This window comes from Uloborus diversus, chromosome 5 (genome assembly GCF_026930045.1).
Source record: "Uloborus diversus isolate 005 chromosome 5, Udiv.v.3.1, whole genome shotgun sequence".
NCBI lineage: Eukaryota > Metazoa > Arthropoda > Arachnida > Araneae > Uloboridae > Uloborus > Uloborus diversus.
This window is the reverse complement of record NC_072735.1, coordinates 85,385,565-85,404,900: the sequence shown is the minus strand read 5'-3', so window position 1 is coordinate 85,404,900 and position 19,336 is coordinate 85,385,565. Positions and strand designations below refer to the sequence as shown.

The following is a 19,336-nucleotide window of genomic DNA, read 5'->3' as shown; positions in this document are numbered from 1 at the left end:
ATCCAACCCATGGGGAATGAATGGGGTTTTTTCGTTCACCCAAAAGTCCAGGGAGTAAAAAGAAACATGCAGGGGTAAGAAACGGAATTTCATTCTTTAACAAACAGTCATGAAGTCAAATTTTTCATTCACAGGTAACTATCAGAAGATGTAATTTTGGATAAATTGCATAAAATTTTATCTCTCAATTTATCCAAAAGAAACGGAAAGATCTAAATTTAAAACATTGAAATTCTGATTCCATATACCCCCAACTGGCCCTACTCCTTATTATTTCCATGCACTCTCATTTGCCAATTTTAAATTTATGCTATTAATTATAAACCTCAAACCTCACCATTTTGATTATTAATGCCTTTTTCTAGAGAAACATTTGCAAATAATGTTTTACTGAAACATTGCTAAGAGTTTCACAATAACTCAAGACAGTCCAGATTTCATTGTTATTTTTAAAGCAATAAAAATTAATGGAAATCCTTAGTTGGAAATGAAAGATCAACAATGGGAACTTGCTGTAAAGAAATACAAGAACTTAAGTCTAGATTGTTTTAGTTATGTTTAAACTGAAAGCAAAACTATAGGTAACTTCTTCAGTTGGGCACACAATGTGGTGTATTTTTTCAATGCAATCTGCAAAGAATATTAAGTCATTTTAGCAGCAGCAATCTTGAAGGAGAGAAAAAATATTTTTTTTTGAATTTTATCTTTTTATTAAATGAAATAAATACTTTGAATCCTCATTCAATTTATGATTTTATTGGTCAAAATTCTACTTAAGTCAAAAAAGCAAAGAAGATAGCACATATGTATGCAACTTTTGCACCAGAAATGCTATACGGATTTCTCAAGGGCTCCTTTGAGAAGGCGACTTACAGAAACAGGAGATATTCTATTGGTCAAGGCAACAGCAGCTGAAACAGGGGCCAAATTGTGATGAGCTTCAGCTTCTATGACTTTGTAGCCATTCCCTTCTTCCATTAACTGAAAATATTTATAATTAAAAAAATACATACATGGTACCTATCAGAACTATTTTATACAATATAGTTAATAATTAACACTACATTAAAATTTTTAGATGTGAACACAAAGAATGCATTTCTTACTAAGGGAAACTAAAGATTATTAAAGCAAACTAACTAATACTTCACACGATATCAATAAGAGTACATCAGCTGGCTAGAAGTGTAGATTTCTTAAGAAATAAGAACAGTAAATCAAAAAAATATTTTCTAAAGTGGATTGAAAAAGAATAAAGTAAACATGACCAAAGTATGAAAAACATAAAATTTGGATACACTAAACATGTCTCCTGTTGAAGGTTTATTTTAACAAAGAAAATAAAAGTTTAAACAGAAAACATAATTCTTACATATTTTTCTTTAGTTTGGTAGGAAATTGTCATTTTCCCCACCACATTTAACATTAACTGAATAAATGTACATATTTCAAATTTTTAAAACATATGACAACTACATGAGTATACCAACAGACTGGTTATGGATGCAGAAACCTTCTTCTCGATTATTCACTATTTCAGACTGACGGGTTCATAACAAGGACCAAACTGCAGTCTCTGGATGTGATAGCCGAGTTGTCGGTATATTGCATTTAGTTCTGCCCTAGCCCTGGCTTAAGGGCAGTAACTTATTATTTAATATGACAACTATACCTATTATTTTTTCATTAAATTTGAACTTAGATGGATTCCATTTGAAAGTTTGAATTTCATTGAAATATTTGAGAATAACTACTTTACCTGAGAATAAGTGACAGGAGTCCCATTCCCTCCAGAATAATAACCAGCGGCTGTAGCAGGTGTATACATGGCAGAAGCATCTGTTACACTATAAACTGAATAGCCAGTCCTAAAACATATTTTAGAATGCTATTAAGTTTAGCAATAATGTTACAATAATAGAAATAATTTTGAATACAGGCAAGAATTTATGGTACATGTATAAAAGGTTTTTTTACTCCAACAATTTTACAATAACTGAATATCCTAATACAGTGATACAAATGAAGGAAAAAGTTGACACTTGGTTGACCCATTTCTTCAGAAAGAAAAAATATCTGCTACAAACGTCTTTAAAAAAATAAAAAAATAAAACAAAATTTTTCATATATTTACTTTAATTTTCAGAACCTGTTTGTTTAAACAAATAATATTTTTTTTAAAATGAGTTCCAAAGTTTAGGACACTTAACTGAACATGTTTGTTGAAAACAAGCAATATGCCTACAACTGCCTCTAATTAAATCGTATACAATACTTCATTAAACTACTAATGCATTTGCCACATTATACAGTCAAACCTGGTAAAAACTAACTCAAAGGGACTTATAAAATTAACTTGTCTAAACCATAGTTCATACCAAAGCGTTCCAAAATAAAAAATATTAATAAAACACTGAAAAAATATGATGATTGATTAGGAAATAAAATTATGACTCATTGTCTCACTTCAATCAATAATAATTTACTTGTTATCATTAAGTAATGAACAGAGGCCCCTTATTATAATCATACAAATCAAATGAAAAAACTCATCTGTCTGAATTTTCTCCATATTTAACTCATTCAGATTATTTATTACTTTTTAACTTTTTTTTAATTTTGTTCTGTCTCACCCTGTTTCAAACTTTTTAAAAAAAGATGGAAATCAGTTTAAAGCCTGAAAACTTTAACCCCTGGACATGCATTTCCAAGAAGTGTTAAATCTTACATTTGGCCATTGTTTGTTGCATAGATATTAGGCTCTGATGTGCTTTCCACGTACTGAACATAGGCTGGATGAACAGTTTGATTAGGTTGCAAAGTAACACTGCTTTCACCAGGATTATCATGCTCAGAAACTAAAAAGGAAACAAAGAAAATTAACCGACAAGCATTCATTATATGTATTATGTATATTTGTATATAGAACATATTAATTCTATATCTAAATAAAAGTTTACTCAAGTGTCATTAAAAAACATTCTCCAAAGAAAACAAATTCAAAAGCTAAGTAATGAATATCAAAAGTTGATCCAGGTTTTATATTTTGTTCTATCTAAATTTACTAATATAAAAACCTATGTATGTAAATGACACTAAGTACAAATAATACAGTACAGAATGAATTCTCTTTCATCGAAAGCATAAAATTTTCATGAAACAATTCAATTTCAACAAAACAATTAAACCTGAAACAATTCAATTTCAACAAAAAACATGCAAAAGAGAAAGTTGTATTTGAAAAATAAAATAATCATAATATTATTCTATGGCTTTACTTTTAAAATAATTGTAACGAAAGTGAAAATTTCATTTTAATTATTCCTAAGCAGTAAATAGTACATAAACATTTTATTGACTGTTGAGAAAAGGTACCAAGAAATCTAAATTTTATGCAGGAATAATTTTTAAAATAAATGACAATTTTAATTCTCTTTGAAAAAAAAGTTTTTTCATTGATATTTGCATTAAAAAATAAGCTACCTATGTATACAACCTACTTTATACAGGGTGGCGACAGGAACTGTGAAAAAAAGTTCCCTGACTTTTCCCTGATTTCCCTGATTAAGTTCACCAAATTTCCCTGATTTACATTACCAATGATAATGGTTTTCTTTCTTTACTCTACTTGAAATCCATTGTATGTTTGTATAAAATGCAGTATTTTAAACGTTTTAAGTTGTGTAAAGTTGTTGAACTAAAGACATATTTTTAAAAAATGCTACTTTTTTAATAAAATGGTTAAAAAAACATATCAAGTCAATTTTTGGGGGGAACAAAACCCTACAAAACAGTATATTAATTTTTTCTACATGGAAAGATTATAGAAAATTAAAAAAAAAAAAAATACTTTACTTCCAGAAACCACTTAGCATAAGAATTTTAAGAAACTACTAAAATTACTCTTAAAAACATATGTGTATTTCTGATAAAACTAAAAAGTAATTGAAATTATTTTGAACTAAGTTTTCAAACAGTATAATAATTGTTGCAAGAATAACAAGTAATAGTGAAAGAATAGAAGTAATGTAGTTATTCTTATATAACTAATTGACATATTTATACAAAACAGATGAAACCATTTGACATCCATTCATAGGGAGCCTTTCTCTAATCAAGAACATAGGTTTTAATGAATGAATACAGTATTTTAACTATAAAAAAATAAAGATATTTACTTAAGTGCACAAGTTAACTCTATTTCAAATGATTTCAGTACGTAACGAAAAAAAATCTTAGATTGCTTTTGTAACAAACAACTTTGAAATGCAAGAAAAAAAAGAAGAAAAAAAAAGCAATTAGTTAATTTCAAAATATATAAAAGAAGAATACAACTTGGTTAAAAAATTAAAAAATAACTTCAGTCTGAAGAAAAGAAAACCTTTATAATCTGCGGCGACAACAAATAGTATAATGGCAAAAAACAAAGTTTTTTCATTGAACGTTCAATTTTAGTAATTAAATTAAAAACGTGAAGAAGTAATAACTTTTAAGCTTTTATAGTATAAATTTAAAAACCAAAGATTTCTTCTTGAAATTGTGATTACAGTACGCTAATTACTTCGAGACAATGGAATAAAGGCAAAGGAGCTAAGACATTAATGAAGGTTTCTTCTTTGCCTGTATGGTTGTTTATTTTACGTAGCATTGAAAGCGTAAAAGGAAATTTCAAGCTAGGTAAAATAAACAACCTAACAAACACAGAAGCAATCTTAGGAAGTTCATCCTGTGGTTAATAAGTGAGATTCAGTACTTTGATGTTGAGGAAAAAAGATGCACAAATATGCGGCAGTGTATAATCGCAACTCATTAATTTTACTTTTTGTTTGAACAGATAATTGGCGGAAAATGCGTAGGGAATTAGAGAACTAAATTTGTAAAGCAAAAAAAAAAAATTTTTTTCTTCATAAAATTAATTTTCCCTGATTTTTTGTTATTTTTTCAAAATTCCCTGATATTTCCCTGACTTTTCTCTGATTCATAAAGTTCCCTGACTTTTCCCTGATCTCCCTGATCTGTCGCCACCCTGTTATAACAACTTGCATATTTTCATATAAAACACTATTTAGGTGTAAAATCCATCATGCCCTTAAAAAAAATTCCCTTCTATTCATCATATTTAAAAAAAATAAACATTTTGTTTTTTTAACTCTTTTAAATTGACTCACATTTTCCAAAAAAAAAACCTCTTCATTTTATTCACAGTGTCAATCTGTCACAGAAATTTTTATGTTCAGAGTAAGCACTGACATCATTTTTTGAAGTTTCGATTTGTACACAATTTCATTCAAACTACCGTAGAAAAAGCAGATATTTTATTAACAGTGAAAGATTTTAATTAACTTATTTTTCATGCAAGTTACTTATTCCAGCTAATTATAAACTCCCTAGAAGCACGGGGGAGGGGGGGATTGAACCTTTCAAAAAGTTTCTTTATGTTCTAATTGCCAAAGAAACTTATCAAACAAACTCCATCTGGTGCATTCTTTACAGGCTTTTCAATGGCTAGTTTTACCTAATTGACTTTACATACAGAAAAGAGCTATTTTTAGGGTTCTGAAATCAAAACTCAAATGGTTTGCAACTTTTTCCCTTTTAAAACAACTTTTTAGTACTAAAGATAGAGTTCCTGAGAAAACAATCTGCAGACAGATTTCTGACATACAATTAAAATGGATGAAAAAAACTTTTAATTGAAGGACAGAAATCTGTCTGCCGATTTTTTTAAAAGCCAAAATTTCGTCTTCAGTACTGAAAAGTAACACCCATGTACATAAATCAGCTCATGGTAAATATAGATTAAAGGTCTTTTTTTAGAGTTAAGGGGTAAGGTTTTTTTTAAATACAGCAGTCATTTCTAGGGATTTCAACAGTATACAAATTACAATGTTTAATGAGGACAGGATATTATTTTGATAAAAGTTCCTTTTTAAACAACAAACAAAGCTAAATATCAATGCTTTTTGAAAGAGCTGCTTTATGCTGCATTTGAAAAAGAGTTTTACAACAATAGCATTACCTTCTGAATCCAAAACTGGAACAGGTGGCAATAAAGAAATAAAACAAAATTGTTAAAAATTAAAGTGGAATTAAAAAAAAAAAAAATCCAAAACAAACAAGATGTGGAAACACCTCTAATATTATAAAAGATGGACAAGTTTGTTAAAAAAAACATTTGTTGAATAAAACAAAACAAAATACAATGCAAAACCTTTAACATATACAAATACAAAAGTGCAAACGAGCAACTGTGGGCCAAGTACAGATGAGTTATGAGACAATATTTCATAGAATAGCAACTGAGAATCATCAAAGCAATTATTTTCATTATTAGTGTCACATAGCAATACTAAAACTTTCCTGAGCTATATTATGCTTTGTTACTACTTTTTTCACACTTTGAAACTTTTAAATTAATCAAGAAAATATGAAATGAAAAATATAAAACAATTTATGAAATGCTGGTGATCAATTGAGTACACTCTATACATACAATTGCGTCTTCAGATGCAATATGAGTTCATTTTGTGGTCCCTTCACAAAAGTCTATAGAGTAAAAGTAGCCACTTCACAAAAATCAAAAGTATACCTTTTTTTTTTAAAAAAAATCCCAAAATTAGACCTTTCACAAAATTTCTTACTTGAAAACAGTTCTTTCATCACTTTTAAGCTCAATCAATTTGACAAAAAGCAAAACACAAGTTTAAAACCTCCAACTTCCAAGCTATACTCAGTGAAATTCCTCAGGTCAAAGAGGTTTCTGATTAGATTTGTGATAGCTAAACATACTGTATACAATATGACAGGATTTTTTTCACAAAAAAAAATAAAGGAAAAATGCCCCAAAAATAGTTATTTTTACAAAAAGAAATAAGTTCACAAAAATAACTTTTTTTCACAAAATCGCAACCTAAAAATAAAAACCTAGATTGACTCATGATACTTAGTGTAACATGAGTTACCATGAACTTGTCCGACAATATTTTATACTTTTTAACAATGGAAAATATGAATGCATTGTTTTACTAAAGAAACGAAATGAAAACTATTAATGAAGGTTACGTTCCATTCAACTTTTTATTACTCAAGTTACTTTTGGATTCTTCTTTAAAAAGTGCAATAATGCCATCTCATTAAAAACTTCAATGAATAATTCAATGAACAATATTTTTGATTTCAATAAAAAAAAATATTTATGTAATTTTACTGAAAATTTTCTGTAAAATTTTAAATATTTTTTTGGTTCATCTTTTTGGTGTGAATTCTTACCTTTCAACGGCATGACACGCAGCTGATGTAACAGTTAATGCTTTTTCAATAACTTGCTTAATCAAAAAAGTATATTTTTATCTATTATTTCTTCCACAAGTGTATTAAATACTAAATAGGGTCACTTGGGGTAAAATGGGTATAAAAAACAGCATTTTTAATTTCAGTGACTCATAGCAGAAATATCATTAAATATAATTGTGTTTTTGTTCAATATTCTATACACAGGGGCGGACTGGCTGACTTTGTCCCAGTCGGCAAAAGAATATTTTGGCCCACCTCTGTAAATTAGTTGCGCAAAGACATTTAACTATCACTAGTTCCTATTTTTCTTTAAGTTCCTAAATCAAGTTTCAAAGTTCTAAAAAACGAAAATTGTGAAACGTAAAATATAGCTAACACTGACACATTTTTTTTATGTGCCTTGAAAGGATACTTATGGTTATAAGTATGAAAAGGTACATATTTAGGCTTCTATACTGACTACATAGGAAGAGGATGACTACAAGGAAAGAGATGAGGAATCAGGTAAATTACCCCGGAATTTTTTCGAAATTGGTTGATCTATATAGGCCTAAGAAAAGAATCGGGACACAGCTTTAGCAATTTAAAGCAACCTCATTTTTTTTTAGAAAACAATATCTTTTTTTTAAATATTTATGTTATGATTTTGCGAATCAAACTGATGGTGAATCAGTGCAAAAAATTTCAAAAGTCTAAATTGTTTAATACCATTTTTTTTTCAAAATGTGTCCCGGACTGCCTTAAATCTGTAATACACATTTTCCTTCTTGGGCCTTTGATGCAAAAACCAAGAACCAGATAAGTCCAGACTCACTCATTTTTGGTAAGACCAATAAATAACATCAGTGTCCGATCGAAGGGCTAATATCTTTCCCACATTATTTACCACAAAGCAGAGGTCTAATCTTACATTTGTGTCCCGTTGTTGCACCAATCGGAACATCTATATTCTCCACACGCAAAAATGAATTTTTAAAAAAGGAAAAGTTTGGACTTAACTATTTCCTGCATCAAAGTCCTCAATTGTAGACTTAATACTATCGTGACTTTTAAAAAATAATTACGTTCATACTAATGCTTAAAATGATTATTAAAGCTCTAAAAAAATCAGATAAGTGGTTTTAGTTAGTTTTATTGATTTTTATACAAAATTCCGAACTGCTCCGCAAAATTTTAAATTACTCCTCAAAACCAGTACAGATGCTCCTCAAATTGTTTCTCCAAAGTTGGCAACGCTGGAGAACCCATTAAGTCTAAATCTGGCTCTGATTACAACTAATGCTGCTCAAAAAAAAAAAAAAATCTTGCTTCCCCGCCCCCTGCCTTCCCTGGAGCTCAGGCTTAAATCCGGCTATGTTCAGGAACTCTCCCTTCTAAGTCGAAATTTTGTCCTGTTTCAGATTCAGTCCAGACTTGCTTTCCTGATGCGATTCTAAGATGAAAATACTCGTATAGAGAGAAATTACAATAGACTAATGAAATCGATTGCCGTTTGACAGCATGTAATTGAATCTGCCGCAACCAGTGAATACCAGGGGTGTATACAGAAATTTTTGAGGTCCGTCACAAATGACTTTTAAGGGCCCACCTCCATTTTGTTTACCCCCACTACGTCCCTACATATATTTCACCCCTCATTTAAAAAAACTCTGCCCCCTTCAGGCTCGGAACCGGACCAACATATTCCTTCTCCCCCCCCCCCCCCCCCACCTTATGCATGCTTCTGCTCATGTATCAACACCCCAAAGCATGGCCCACACATTTATAGCAGGGCCAGGGCCGCTTTGTCTAATGGTGCAGGCCAATTTTTGTTAATAGACGTAGTAATATAAGTATTGAAAGCTTTTTTTTCGTCCCGGGCCCTTTTTCAAGCCACGTCGGACCCTAATTTCTCTGGCCCCCTCCCGTTTCCTCAATGTGGGAGCCATGGATCCCAGAGCTCTAAAACCTAGAGAGAAAGTAGATAAGAGAGGGAAGCATAGGCACCTGTGAATTTCGGCTATTTGCTTTGGCCCCTGCTAAGGATGGAAAAAAAATAAACCTGCTTCCAAACACTTTTTTCCCATAGAGTGAACAAACTTCATTTTTTCATCTATTATGACACTTAAAAGATGTTAGATGTGAGTTAAATGCATTAAGTTCAATAAAAAAAATTGCTTAAAGTGGCCCACTCGGCGGTTGGCCCAGTCGGGGATCCCCGACTAGCCGACCTGGCCAGTCCGCCCCTGTCTATACATTGTGCATCTTAGGTCTAATTTGGACATAGTTTGTATTAACTTTTTGCTTTAAATTTAGTGTAAAGGGGTATACCTATTTTACCCATGTGTATACCCATTTTACCCTGTGCTTTGGGGTAAAATGGGTATACACCGGGTTAAAATGGGTATATGCTGTTAAAAGTTGAGCTACATTATAACTAATGGAGAAATTTTTTTTTAATTGAGTATAATTGCATTGGAGGATAAAAACTTTAATCCAAAACAACCACAAAACATGTTTACAGAACCAAATTTATGAACAAAAGGCGCATTGGCAAAGACTTGCGGTTTGGCTGAGGTAGTATTTTTACAACTTTATGATGCCTGCACAACATCAATGCCATCTTTCTTGGGGAGCACATAGGATAATTTGGCAGATGATTTTGTAGCAAACTGCTCAGTATATTCACCTTCAGCTGGTACTACTGTGATTAAACCTATGAATTCCACAAATTTAACAACGGTCCTGTCGCCAATTGCTGGGATTAACAACTAGGAGAACCACTAGTTTTCACTTCTACTTCATTAGTTATTTTATCAATTATTGTTAATGTTTTTTTTTTTTATTTATTTATTTTATTTGTATTTATTTTTTCTGCTTTTGTTTTGTCCCTTGCCTGTTCGTGTACAATCTTGCAGCCACCTGCTTTGCAATTAAAACTTCTCCCACCTTTGTTTGGTTTGGTTTTTTTGTAAATTTTTCATTTCCTTACCAGTGCTAAAAAATGGCTGTGAACCAAGAGGTATAGCAGGAGGATTTAGTCATTCAGTACAACTTTGTGTGAGGCATAAGGATTCTGTTGTGATTATGTGTGAGGTTGTACTTAGACTATGTTCTGGTCATGGGGGTTGGTGGATTTAAAAGGAAATTAAAAAGACAGCATATTAGCTATCAATACTTACTATGTTTTATAATGTGTAGCAATGAAACATATACATAATAAACTTACAGTAAATTACTAATCTACAGTAATCATGAACTATATCGATAATAATCGAAAAATATAATACCTTTAAGTACTAATTGGCATAAGTTATAGTAATTAAATAAAACAAATAAATGAAGAGTAATTATTTATAAAACTTTTTAAAAACATACTTTTAGTTTAAAAGATGAATAATATCTAACATTTGTCTTACAAAGATAATTTAAGTTTTTTAATCTTCATGCATTCAATGTATTTAACTCGAAAATGTTGGCTATACCCATTTTACCCCGTGCAACTAAAAGTACTATAAAATTTTTGTAAATATTAAAATTTACTTATTTTTTGAGTTTTCTGTTAGAAAAATTCTTTTTCTATCAAATCCAAATGAAAAACTTCCGAAACTCTTCCTGTAAATTTTTCTAGAAAGAAGTTTATCACTCACTATAAACGCATTGTTTTGTGTGTTCTGAAAAATAAAACTGTTGCTAAGCCTGGTAAATGAGTTGCTAGAATTTTTTCCCTCAAGTCAAAATGTTGCCTGATATGTAAACATTTTCATCATATATTTTTATTTTTTAAAAATGTTGTCCAGTAGAATAAAAACAAGAAAAATGCAACTATACCCATTTTACCCCGGCTACCCATTTTATCCCGAGTCCCCCTATCTAAGTACATTCAAATTTTATACTGTGATTCAGTTTGTTATAGTAGGATAATGGACTACGTCACACAATAAACTCTCATTTCCATTTTCTAAACATAAAATGTCATTTCACATTGATGGGTGGCAGAACTGGCATCATATTTTATTTCTCATGATACAAGTCAGACATCTTATTTATTTTCAGCTGTAAAGAAGCAATAAGATTTTCATCGAGAAACAAAAATACAGATTTTGTTTCAAAAATCAAGTGTGGTTATTTGGAATTCTCACTTCTGTGAACTTAAAGTTCAGGTATGTAAAAGAATTTAAAATAGTAGTTTACATGTTTTCATACATGTAATATTTTCAGATAGTAGCAACAAAGATAAAATTTATTTCCCTAAAAAATACATCCATTTGGTCAATTTTTATAAAGTTTCTCACCAGCCCTTGTCAATATTATTGTAACAGAAGAATGACTAAATATTGGAGGTGAGATACATTAATTTTAGACATTCCATCAAAATTATAATAATCAGTTAATTATCAAGTTTAGTAATTTGGATGCTTTAAAAGAGATATTTTTCCTCATAGTGCATTAAATACCCCCCTCTCACCCTCTCATGCTGATTTTGCAATGTAATTTGAAATTGCCAGTTATTTTCCTACAAAAGATATTGTACCCTGAGTTCCAACATAGTTGGACTGTCTGGTTTCATTCAAGCATGTTTTTAAATAAAAAAGGAATCATACCTGCAACAGCAATAAATTGCGAAGGGGGAGCTGACTGTGAGGCCTGTACTACAGCATCGGCCTGCTGCTGCTGTGACTGAGTGATGGGAGAGGAGTGAGCTGCCACGACCACCTGTGCTCCTCCTAGGGTACCCTGGAGACTCTGCTGCGATTTCTGGGAGGTTTGACTACCCTGAGATTGGAGAGAGGAGCTGACTGCTGTCTGGGTCCGAACATCTAATGTCTGTGTTTGGCTGTGAGTTGCCTGCTCAGAAATCAAAAAGTACTTAGCAAGGAAAACAGGAATAAATACTAAAAGGTGAAATTTAAAAAGGATGGACCCTAATTGCTGACCTCATTTAAGTTGAATCTTCCAAGTCCAAAGAAATATAAAACTTAAATACATTTTAACTTTATCCATATAACATGGGGAACACTGTAAAGGAAAGATAGTCACAACCACTACTTTTGCTAGTGGTAAATGCAGAAGTAAATGGGAAAACTGAAAAATCTTTTAGAAGCCTTTTCTATGTACAAAGATGAATAACAAGAACTTTATTTATTAACAAGTAGAAAAGAGCAACAGATAAAATTTTTAAGTCAATGAGCCTTTTCTTCTTGTCTGCTAACAATGAAATGGCTACCTATTGTGTGAATCAAAAAAGAGAATTGTATTTGAAATTTGCTAAAAAAGGATCGAATTAAGATTTCTATAGAACTTGGAAGTTCTAAAGAAATTTCATGATACACAGAAAAATTAATTTTTTTTGATTGGGACTAATATTTTAAACATGCCAGTAAGTCTCCACAATTGAAACTGCAAAAGAAAGGCAATGTCTGGTAATTAAAGTCCTACAGAGAGGAGACCTAGCTAAGAGCAATCTTGATAAAGTTGCCTTTTGAGCAAAGAAAAAAGCATCAAAATCGGATCATCTGGTGAAGGAGCTATAATGCCGCAGAACTTATATAATCCCTTTCTTTCTGCATTGGGGGCTAAAAACAAGTTTTTAAGGCATTTTTCACTTAATTAAGTTCCCAAGCTTTAACCCCTTTGGGACAGATGCCCCCCCCCCCCCCCCCCCCAAAAAAAGTACACCAGTGGATGAGACATGTCAAGTACCAAACGTCTCCGTTGTTCGCAATACCTTCTTCCAGCAAGGTTTAACATGCATTGAATTAGATAAAAATAAATTTTTATCCTAAATGATTTTTTTAAATGAAAAATAAAAAGCAAGTAAAAACAGGGCGGCGACAGGAACTGGAAAAAAAGTTCCCTGGCTTTTCCCTGATTAAGTTCACCAAATTTCCCTGATTTACGGTACCAATGATAATGGTTTTGTTTCTTTGCCCTACTTGAAAAGCATTGCATATTAAACACAATGCAGTGTTTAAAACGGTTTAAGCTGTAAATTAAAAATATATTTTAAAAAAGATGCTTTTTTTTTTTTGGTAAAAACAGTACATTAAATTTTCGACACAGAAATCTTATAGCAAATCTAAAACAAATACTTTACTTCCAGAAACCAGTTAACATTAGAATTTTAAGAAATTATCAAAACCACTCTTAAAGACATATCTAATCAAGATGCAACTAAAAAATTTAAATGGAAATAATCTTGAACTGAATTTTTAAGCAGTATAATTGTTGCTGCAAGAATGATAAGTGATGGTTAAAGTATAGAAGTAATGTAGTTTTACTTACGTAAATTATTAATAGACATTGTTATGTAAAACAAATTGAAATCTTTCAACAACCAGTCATATTGAGCTATTCTCTAATCAAGAACTTGGGTTTTAATGAATGAATAAGGCATTTTAACTGTTAATAAAAATAAAAATATTGATTTAATGTGCACAACTCAATTTCAAATGATTTCATTAGTTGTCGAAAAAAAATCTTAGATTACTTTAGTAACAAACAACATTGAAATGCAAAAACAATAATTAATTTCAAAATATATATGTATATGGTCTTAAAATAAAAGAGTTTTAAACTCTGAAAAAAAAAAAAAAAAAAACCTTCGTGTAATCTGAAGTGACAGCAAATAATACCATAGCAAAAAAAAAAAAAAAAAATTCAGTCAAAATTTAATTTTAGCTATTAAATTAAAAATGCCAAGTGATAACTTTTAAGATTTTATCAGAGTCATTAAAAAAATAAAGATTTTATCTTTAAATTGTGATAACAGTATACTAAATACTTCAAGACAATGAGTAAAGGCAAAGGGAGCAAAGTCAATATTGCCGGCTTCCTCTTTGCCTGTAGGGTTGTTTATTTTACGTAGCATGGAATGCTTAGAAGGAAAATTCAAGCTGGCTAAAATGAACAACTTTACAAACACAGAAGCAATCTTAGAAAGCTCATCCTAAGATTGAATACTTTGACCTTGAGGAAAAAAGATGCACAAATATGGGGCAATGTACAATCATACCGCATTAATTTTACTTTTTTGAAACAAATAATTGGTGAAAAACTCGTAGGGAATAAAAATACTTCATTTTGCAAAGAATATTTTTTTCTTCATTTCATCTATTTTCCCTGAATTTTTGTTATTTTTTCAAAATTCCCTGATATTTCCCTGAGTGATCAAGTTCCCTGACTTTTCCCTGATCTCCCTGATCTGTCGCCACCCTGAAAAAGCACAGTTTGAACACAAAATTGGAAAGAAAAAATAATTCATTCAGCAGAATCGAGTTTACCATAATAAATATTGAAATACAATTTTCAAATAAACTTTTGTCATTATATATAAAATTATACTGTATCACATTTTGTTTGTGAAGCATCCAAGAACTAAATGTTACAGATAATCAGGCAAATAGTTGATATAAATATTCAACAATTGTCTCAGAATACTTGACCTGTGCAGAACAGACCTAAAATGGTCTTTTATCACATTTTTAACTAAAAATAATGTCAAAAGAAGAGATAGGATTTTATTATAAAACTGATGGTGTATCTTAGTTAAAAGCTTACACTTCAGCTCATTTGCAATTGATAGAGAGAAAATTTTAGCAATCAAACAGCCTAACGAACAAGCAAAAATCATTTCTAAACAGAATTAAAAATATATATGAAAGATTAAATTAGTTGTTTAAATTGCTTTTTGGGGGTAAAGAAACTGTTTACTTTGTGCATTTCGGCAAAAAACTTTATTTTTCCTAGCACGAAAAAATTGGTTTTCAAGCAACAACCTGTGTCAGTAATTTGCACCTATTGTGTCTAAATTTTATTTAAGTAATTAAAATGAAAAGCAAAAAATAAATAAGTAAATTTTAAAATAAAAATATTTTAGTGTCATATAAAGCCATTGACAAGTTAGTGGGAAAAATCCCCCGAACTAAAAAAAATATTATTTTAATGAGAGAAAACATTTAAACATTTTAAAAAAAACTTCAATATCTGAAAACTAATGTGAGCAACAATTGAAGAACTAAATATGTACTATACATAAAAATACTGACACTTCATATACAAATGGATAGATAAATATTTCGCAAAGATAAATTCCTCTTTAAATTAAACATGAAAGAAACAAAAATGAACTTACTTGATTTGATTGACTGTGATTTGTTTGACTGATACTGGTTTGAGGGGATTGTTGCTGTGTTGGGACTGGAGAATTTTGCTGCACATTGCTCAGAGCCTGCATGTCTGGCATGAAACTCTGTGTTGTCATGGCAACCACAGCAAAACTCTACAAGGTGAAGAGAAGTATTTCACAGAAGGGAAAGCTCCATTCAATTGTTTAACTCATTTTTAGGGAAATAATTTATGAAATCCACACATTTTAGTTCATTCAAAACTAAACATGAAATTTTAAAAAATAAAATTAAAAAACAGATAAGATATAAGTGCATTTCAAACTCAGATTCTTCTTATTATTATTTTTTTAATTTAGAAAATGCATCTTATTTCAATCCAGGAATAAACATAAAAAATTATTATTATTCATGTAAATATCTTACAAATGCAGATAGGGTAACTGAGCCAGCTCTCTTTTATTATATTTTTTACTAATTTTTCAAAACTAAACATATTTCCAGATGAAAAAAGAATCAGCTCTTGATGTCAACTCCAGCTGTTTTTTTTCTCTTTCTGACCCATTTTTCCCCCTCTGGATGCATTTTTTTTTTTTGTTAAATGCTGCTTGAAACATTAATAGTTAGTTATTAGTTGTGTGCAGTTATAAAAAAGATACCTTCAAACCTAGTCTGTTTTTATGACTATAATGGATAAAAAAAAATATTCTTTGAATAAAACCAAAAATTTTCTTTCATTAACTTCTTTTGCATTGGAAAAGATGCTCTTTTATAAGTCAGAAACACATGTCTGCATTTTCCTGAAAAACTTTGTCTCATTAACATTGTGTTTAGCATATAAATCCAGCACACAAGTGTTTTTATTTCTTAATTTAGTTGCTATTTTGTTTGATGATATTATTCCTTTACTCTTTACTACTTTAAAAAATATTTTTAAAATAAAATAATAACAATAAATAATAATAATAATTAAATGAATAATAATAAAGAGGATGATTTTAAAAACTACTTTGTTAAGATATTAATCTTTTGTAAAACCCCATCTGTGGTCCAGATCAACTTTCCCTTTTAAATCAAAGTGCTCCACTTTGTGAAAATGTTGTCGACTTCTACTCTAAAAGATAGTTTTAACCCCCCTAAAGTAGATACACATGATCCCCAAAGCAGAATACTACTAAATTTGAGACACACGTCACAAAACAGATGCCTGAGCTGCAGAACAATTCTGTTCAAATGTGAGAGGAAAACTCAACTTTCTGCAGAAATTGTAGATTTCTGTAAAATTTCTGTAGAAACTGCAAATATCTTCCAACTCAAGATAGAATTTTGCAAATTCTGCAGATTTCTTTAAATTAGAAGAAAGTCTAAAATCCTTGGAAATTAGGATAATTTGGTGAAAAACTCGCAAAAAATGTTGAATTCGATAAGTCATCCGCAGGAACTTTAGATTTACTTTCCACTTAATGAAACCTTCAGAATTTGTGCAAAATTCTATCTTGAGTTGGAAGATATTTGTAGAAAATTAGCAGTTTCTGCAGATTTTCTGCAGAAATTTCATATTGTAAATCTGAGAAGATTCTGATTTTTCTAGCGTTTTTGGTTCCTGTTTTCCTTATTTTTCCCAATCAATCTTCACCACTGTAATTTCCTCCAGAAACATGCCAACATTGAAACATGTTCATCGCCGAAAATTGCGTGTCTTGTTCGAGACTTCAATCCTTTTGCATTCTGAAAAATTTCAAATATTTAGAAAGCTTTGAAGTGTTTTATTATATGCAACCCTAACTCGACTCATTTTATTTATTTTAGTAATTTATTTATTCATAAACATTATTTTAATTGCTTCTTCAGACCATGTAAAATTAACCAAAAAAAAGTGGTTAAAAAAACCTAGGTTCAGAGTTTTATAAAACTTTGTATCTTTGCTTTTTTTCTATGCATTTTAGAAAGCATAAAAATATTTTTGGAGAATTTCAATCCGTTTAGGTTTTACAGAAATGCATAGCAACAGCAAAATTTTAAAACTGAAAAAAAAAAAACCTCCTGTATAAAACGATTTTGAGTTAGGGCTCCTGATTTGTAGAAAAGGTCACGGTTGCTTGTGTAAACAATGCTTTCAGTACTTGCAGAACAAGTTTGGTAAAACAATTTTATGTTGCAGAACATAGTCAAGTATTCTGCTTTGGGGCACATGATATAGAATTCTTATGCAATGCACAAATTTATTATTTTATTTTTTACTTATTTATTTTTTTATTTGTGCATGCACAGAGATTGTCCTCATCAATTTATAAATTCCAAGGGAAGATCTGGAGCCCTTTTCAGATTATTCATTCAATTGTAAATAATACCTGCTTCCAACAACTATTTCCAAATATTATGAACCCTACCGAAGCAGATGCCAGTGACGTAACGAATATCAGTTTGGTTGGATGCAGGACAGCCAGTCAGAACTTAAGTTGGGTGTCAGAATGTTTTGCTATTTTTCTTTTTTCAATTTTTATGAATGATTTAGTCATTTGTTTGCACTTCTCTTCTTTTATTATTAGATTTTCCCATCAGCATCATATTTTCTTTCTAATTTCAGCATCAAATAACTGTAATCTTATACTGAATTCACCATTTTTTTAACTTATTACAATTGAAACTAAAGTCGACGTATAGATAATGGAGATGATAGCACATTATTTTTTCTTCAGGAATTAAAGAAAAAGTTATTCAAAATATACAACTCGATTAATTAGTGAAAATTAGAAAATCAATGCAACTAAATTTTTCATTTTATCTAAATTAGTTCTAAAATAACCTTTCCAGCATTGTCATTCAATTTTCCTATAATACATTAAGAACATATTAAAAACAAACACCACCTTTCATTTTAACTTTTTTTTATAAACATTGCGTAATATACCATTTTTATGTTGAATATTGTATAATATTTTTCTTTTTTTTTTTGTCATGTTTATCACACTTCTCAGAACATAGTTCCAGGTCAGATATATTGCAGGATAATCGTAATATCTAAAAATCTGTTACGTTGGCCGGGTATGCCGAAAATAATATGTTGACCAGATATTGATTGCATTCTTAGTACATTGATGTTCAGAAACATAAAGAATTGTTGTATGTATTTTGCTTTTTTCCCTATCAAATGTTCTGAACACAAACCCTCTGCCTTGGAAAATTTTGAAATGATTGGCCTATGTCTACCCAAAAACTGAATGATCTTGCTAAAACTACACCTGCCTGAATCAGGATAACCTAAGGACAGAGTTTCAGGTGCTGTAACAACTCGAACCTCAAACAACAATTTATCAGTGGGGAAAGCTATTAAATTGCTGCTTTTTTTTTTTTTTTCAAGAAAGTCCCTGTTGCATGCAACGATATCAAGATACAATGGCTTTGGTGAGGAAGTTGTGGTTACCTCGCCTGTTTGTGACTTATTTGCATCTGATCATGATCTGAAATTATAATGATATGCAAGGTCGTGAAAGGTCTGAAAACCGACCAAATATTGCCCTTAGGAATTTTAGGATGAAGTTAAAAGAGGAAATTTGGGTCGGTTTACGTACCTTTCTAACAATTCTAATCAGCACAAATGGATGTTTGGGAAAAAAAACGATAAATAAAAATTAACAATTCACAAAATTCCGATCAACTAAAACTGACCTTTCACTGATATTCAGATCAACCAAAACGAACCTTTCATAGAATTTTTAACTGATCGAAATCAAACTTTTCACAAAATAAGTTACTTAAGTTTTTAAATTAACTATTTTTTTTAAATATCATTAGAACACTATTCCTTTAATTTCTTGTAGCAATAACACACTCATTTTTTTAACAAGCTCAAATGCTTTCAAAAGATTCACTTCACCTAGGATTGGCAACCAAAGATTTGCAGGACACATAAAGCTCAGATTGTAAATCTATCCCAT

The 19,336-nt window shown here is 30.4% G+C and overlaps 1 protein-coding gene across 1 annotated transcript in view; it reads right to left on the bottom strand.

Moving 5' to 3' along the window:
• LOC129222994 (DNA-binding protein RFX2-like) overlaps positions 1–19,336 on the bottom strand; it is a 62,546-nt gene that overhangs the window by 39,164 nt on the left and 4,046 nt on the right. Inside the window, exons 2-6 of the mRNA XM_054857558.1 lie at positions 15,407–15,553; positions 11,877–12,120; positions 2,729–2,858; positions 1,760–1,868; positions 874–981 (exon numbers count right to left, since the gene is read on the bottom strand). Of these exons, the coding sequence (XP_054713533.1) occupies positions 874–981; positions 1,760–1,868; positions 2,729–2,858; positions 11,877–12,120; positions 15,407–15,553 (738 nt within the window). The remainder of the gene's footprint in view (positions 1–873; positions 982–1,759; positions 1,869–2,728; positions 2,859–11,876; positions 12,121–15,406; positions 15,554–19,336) is intronic.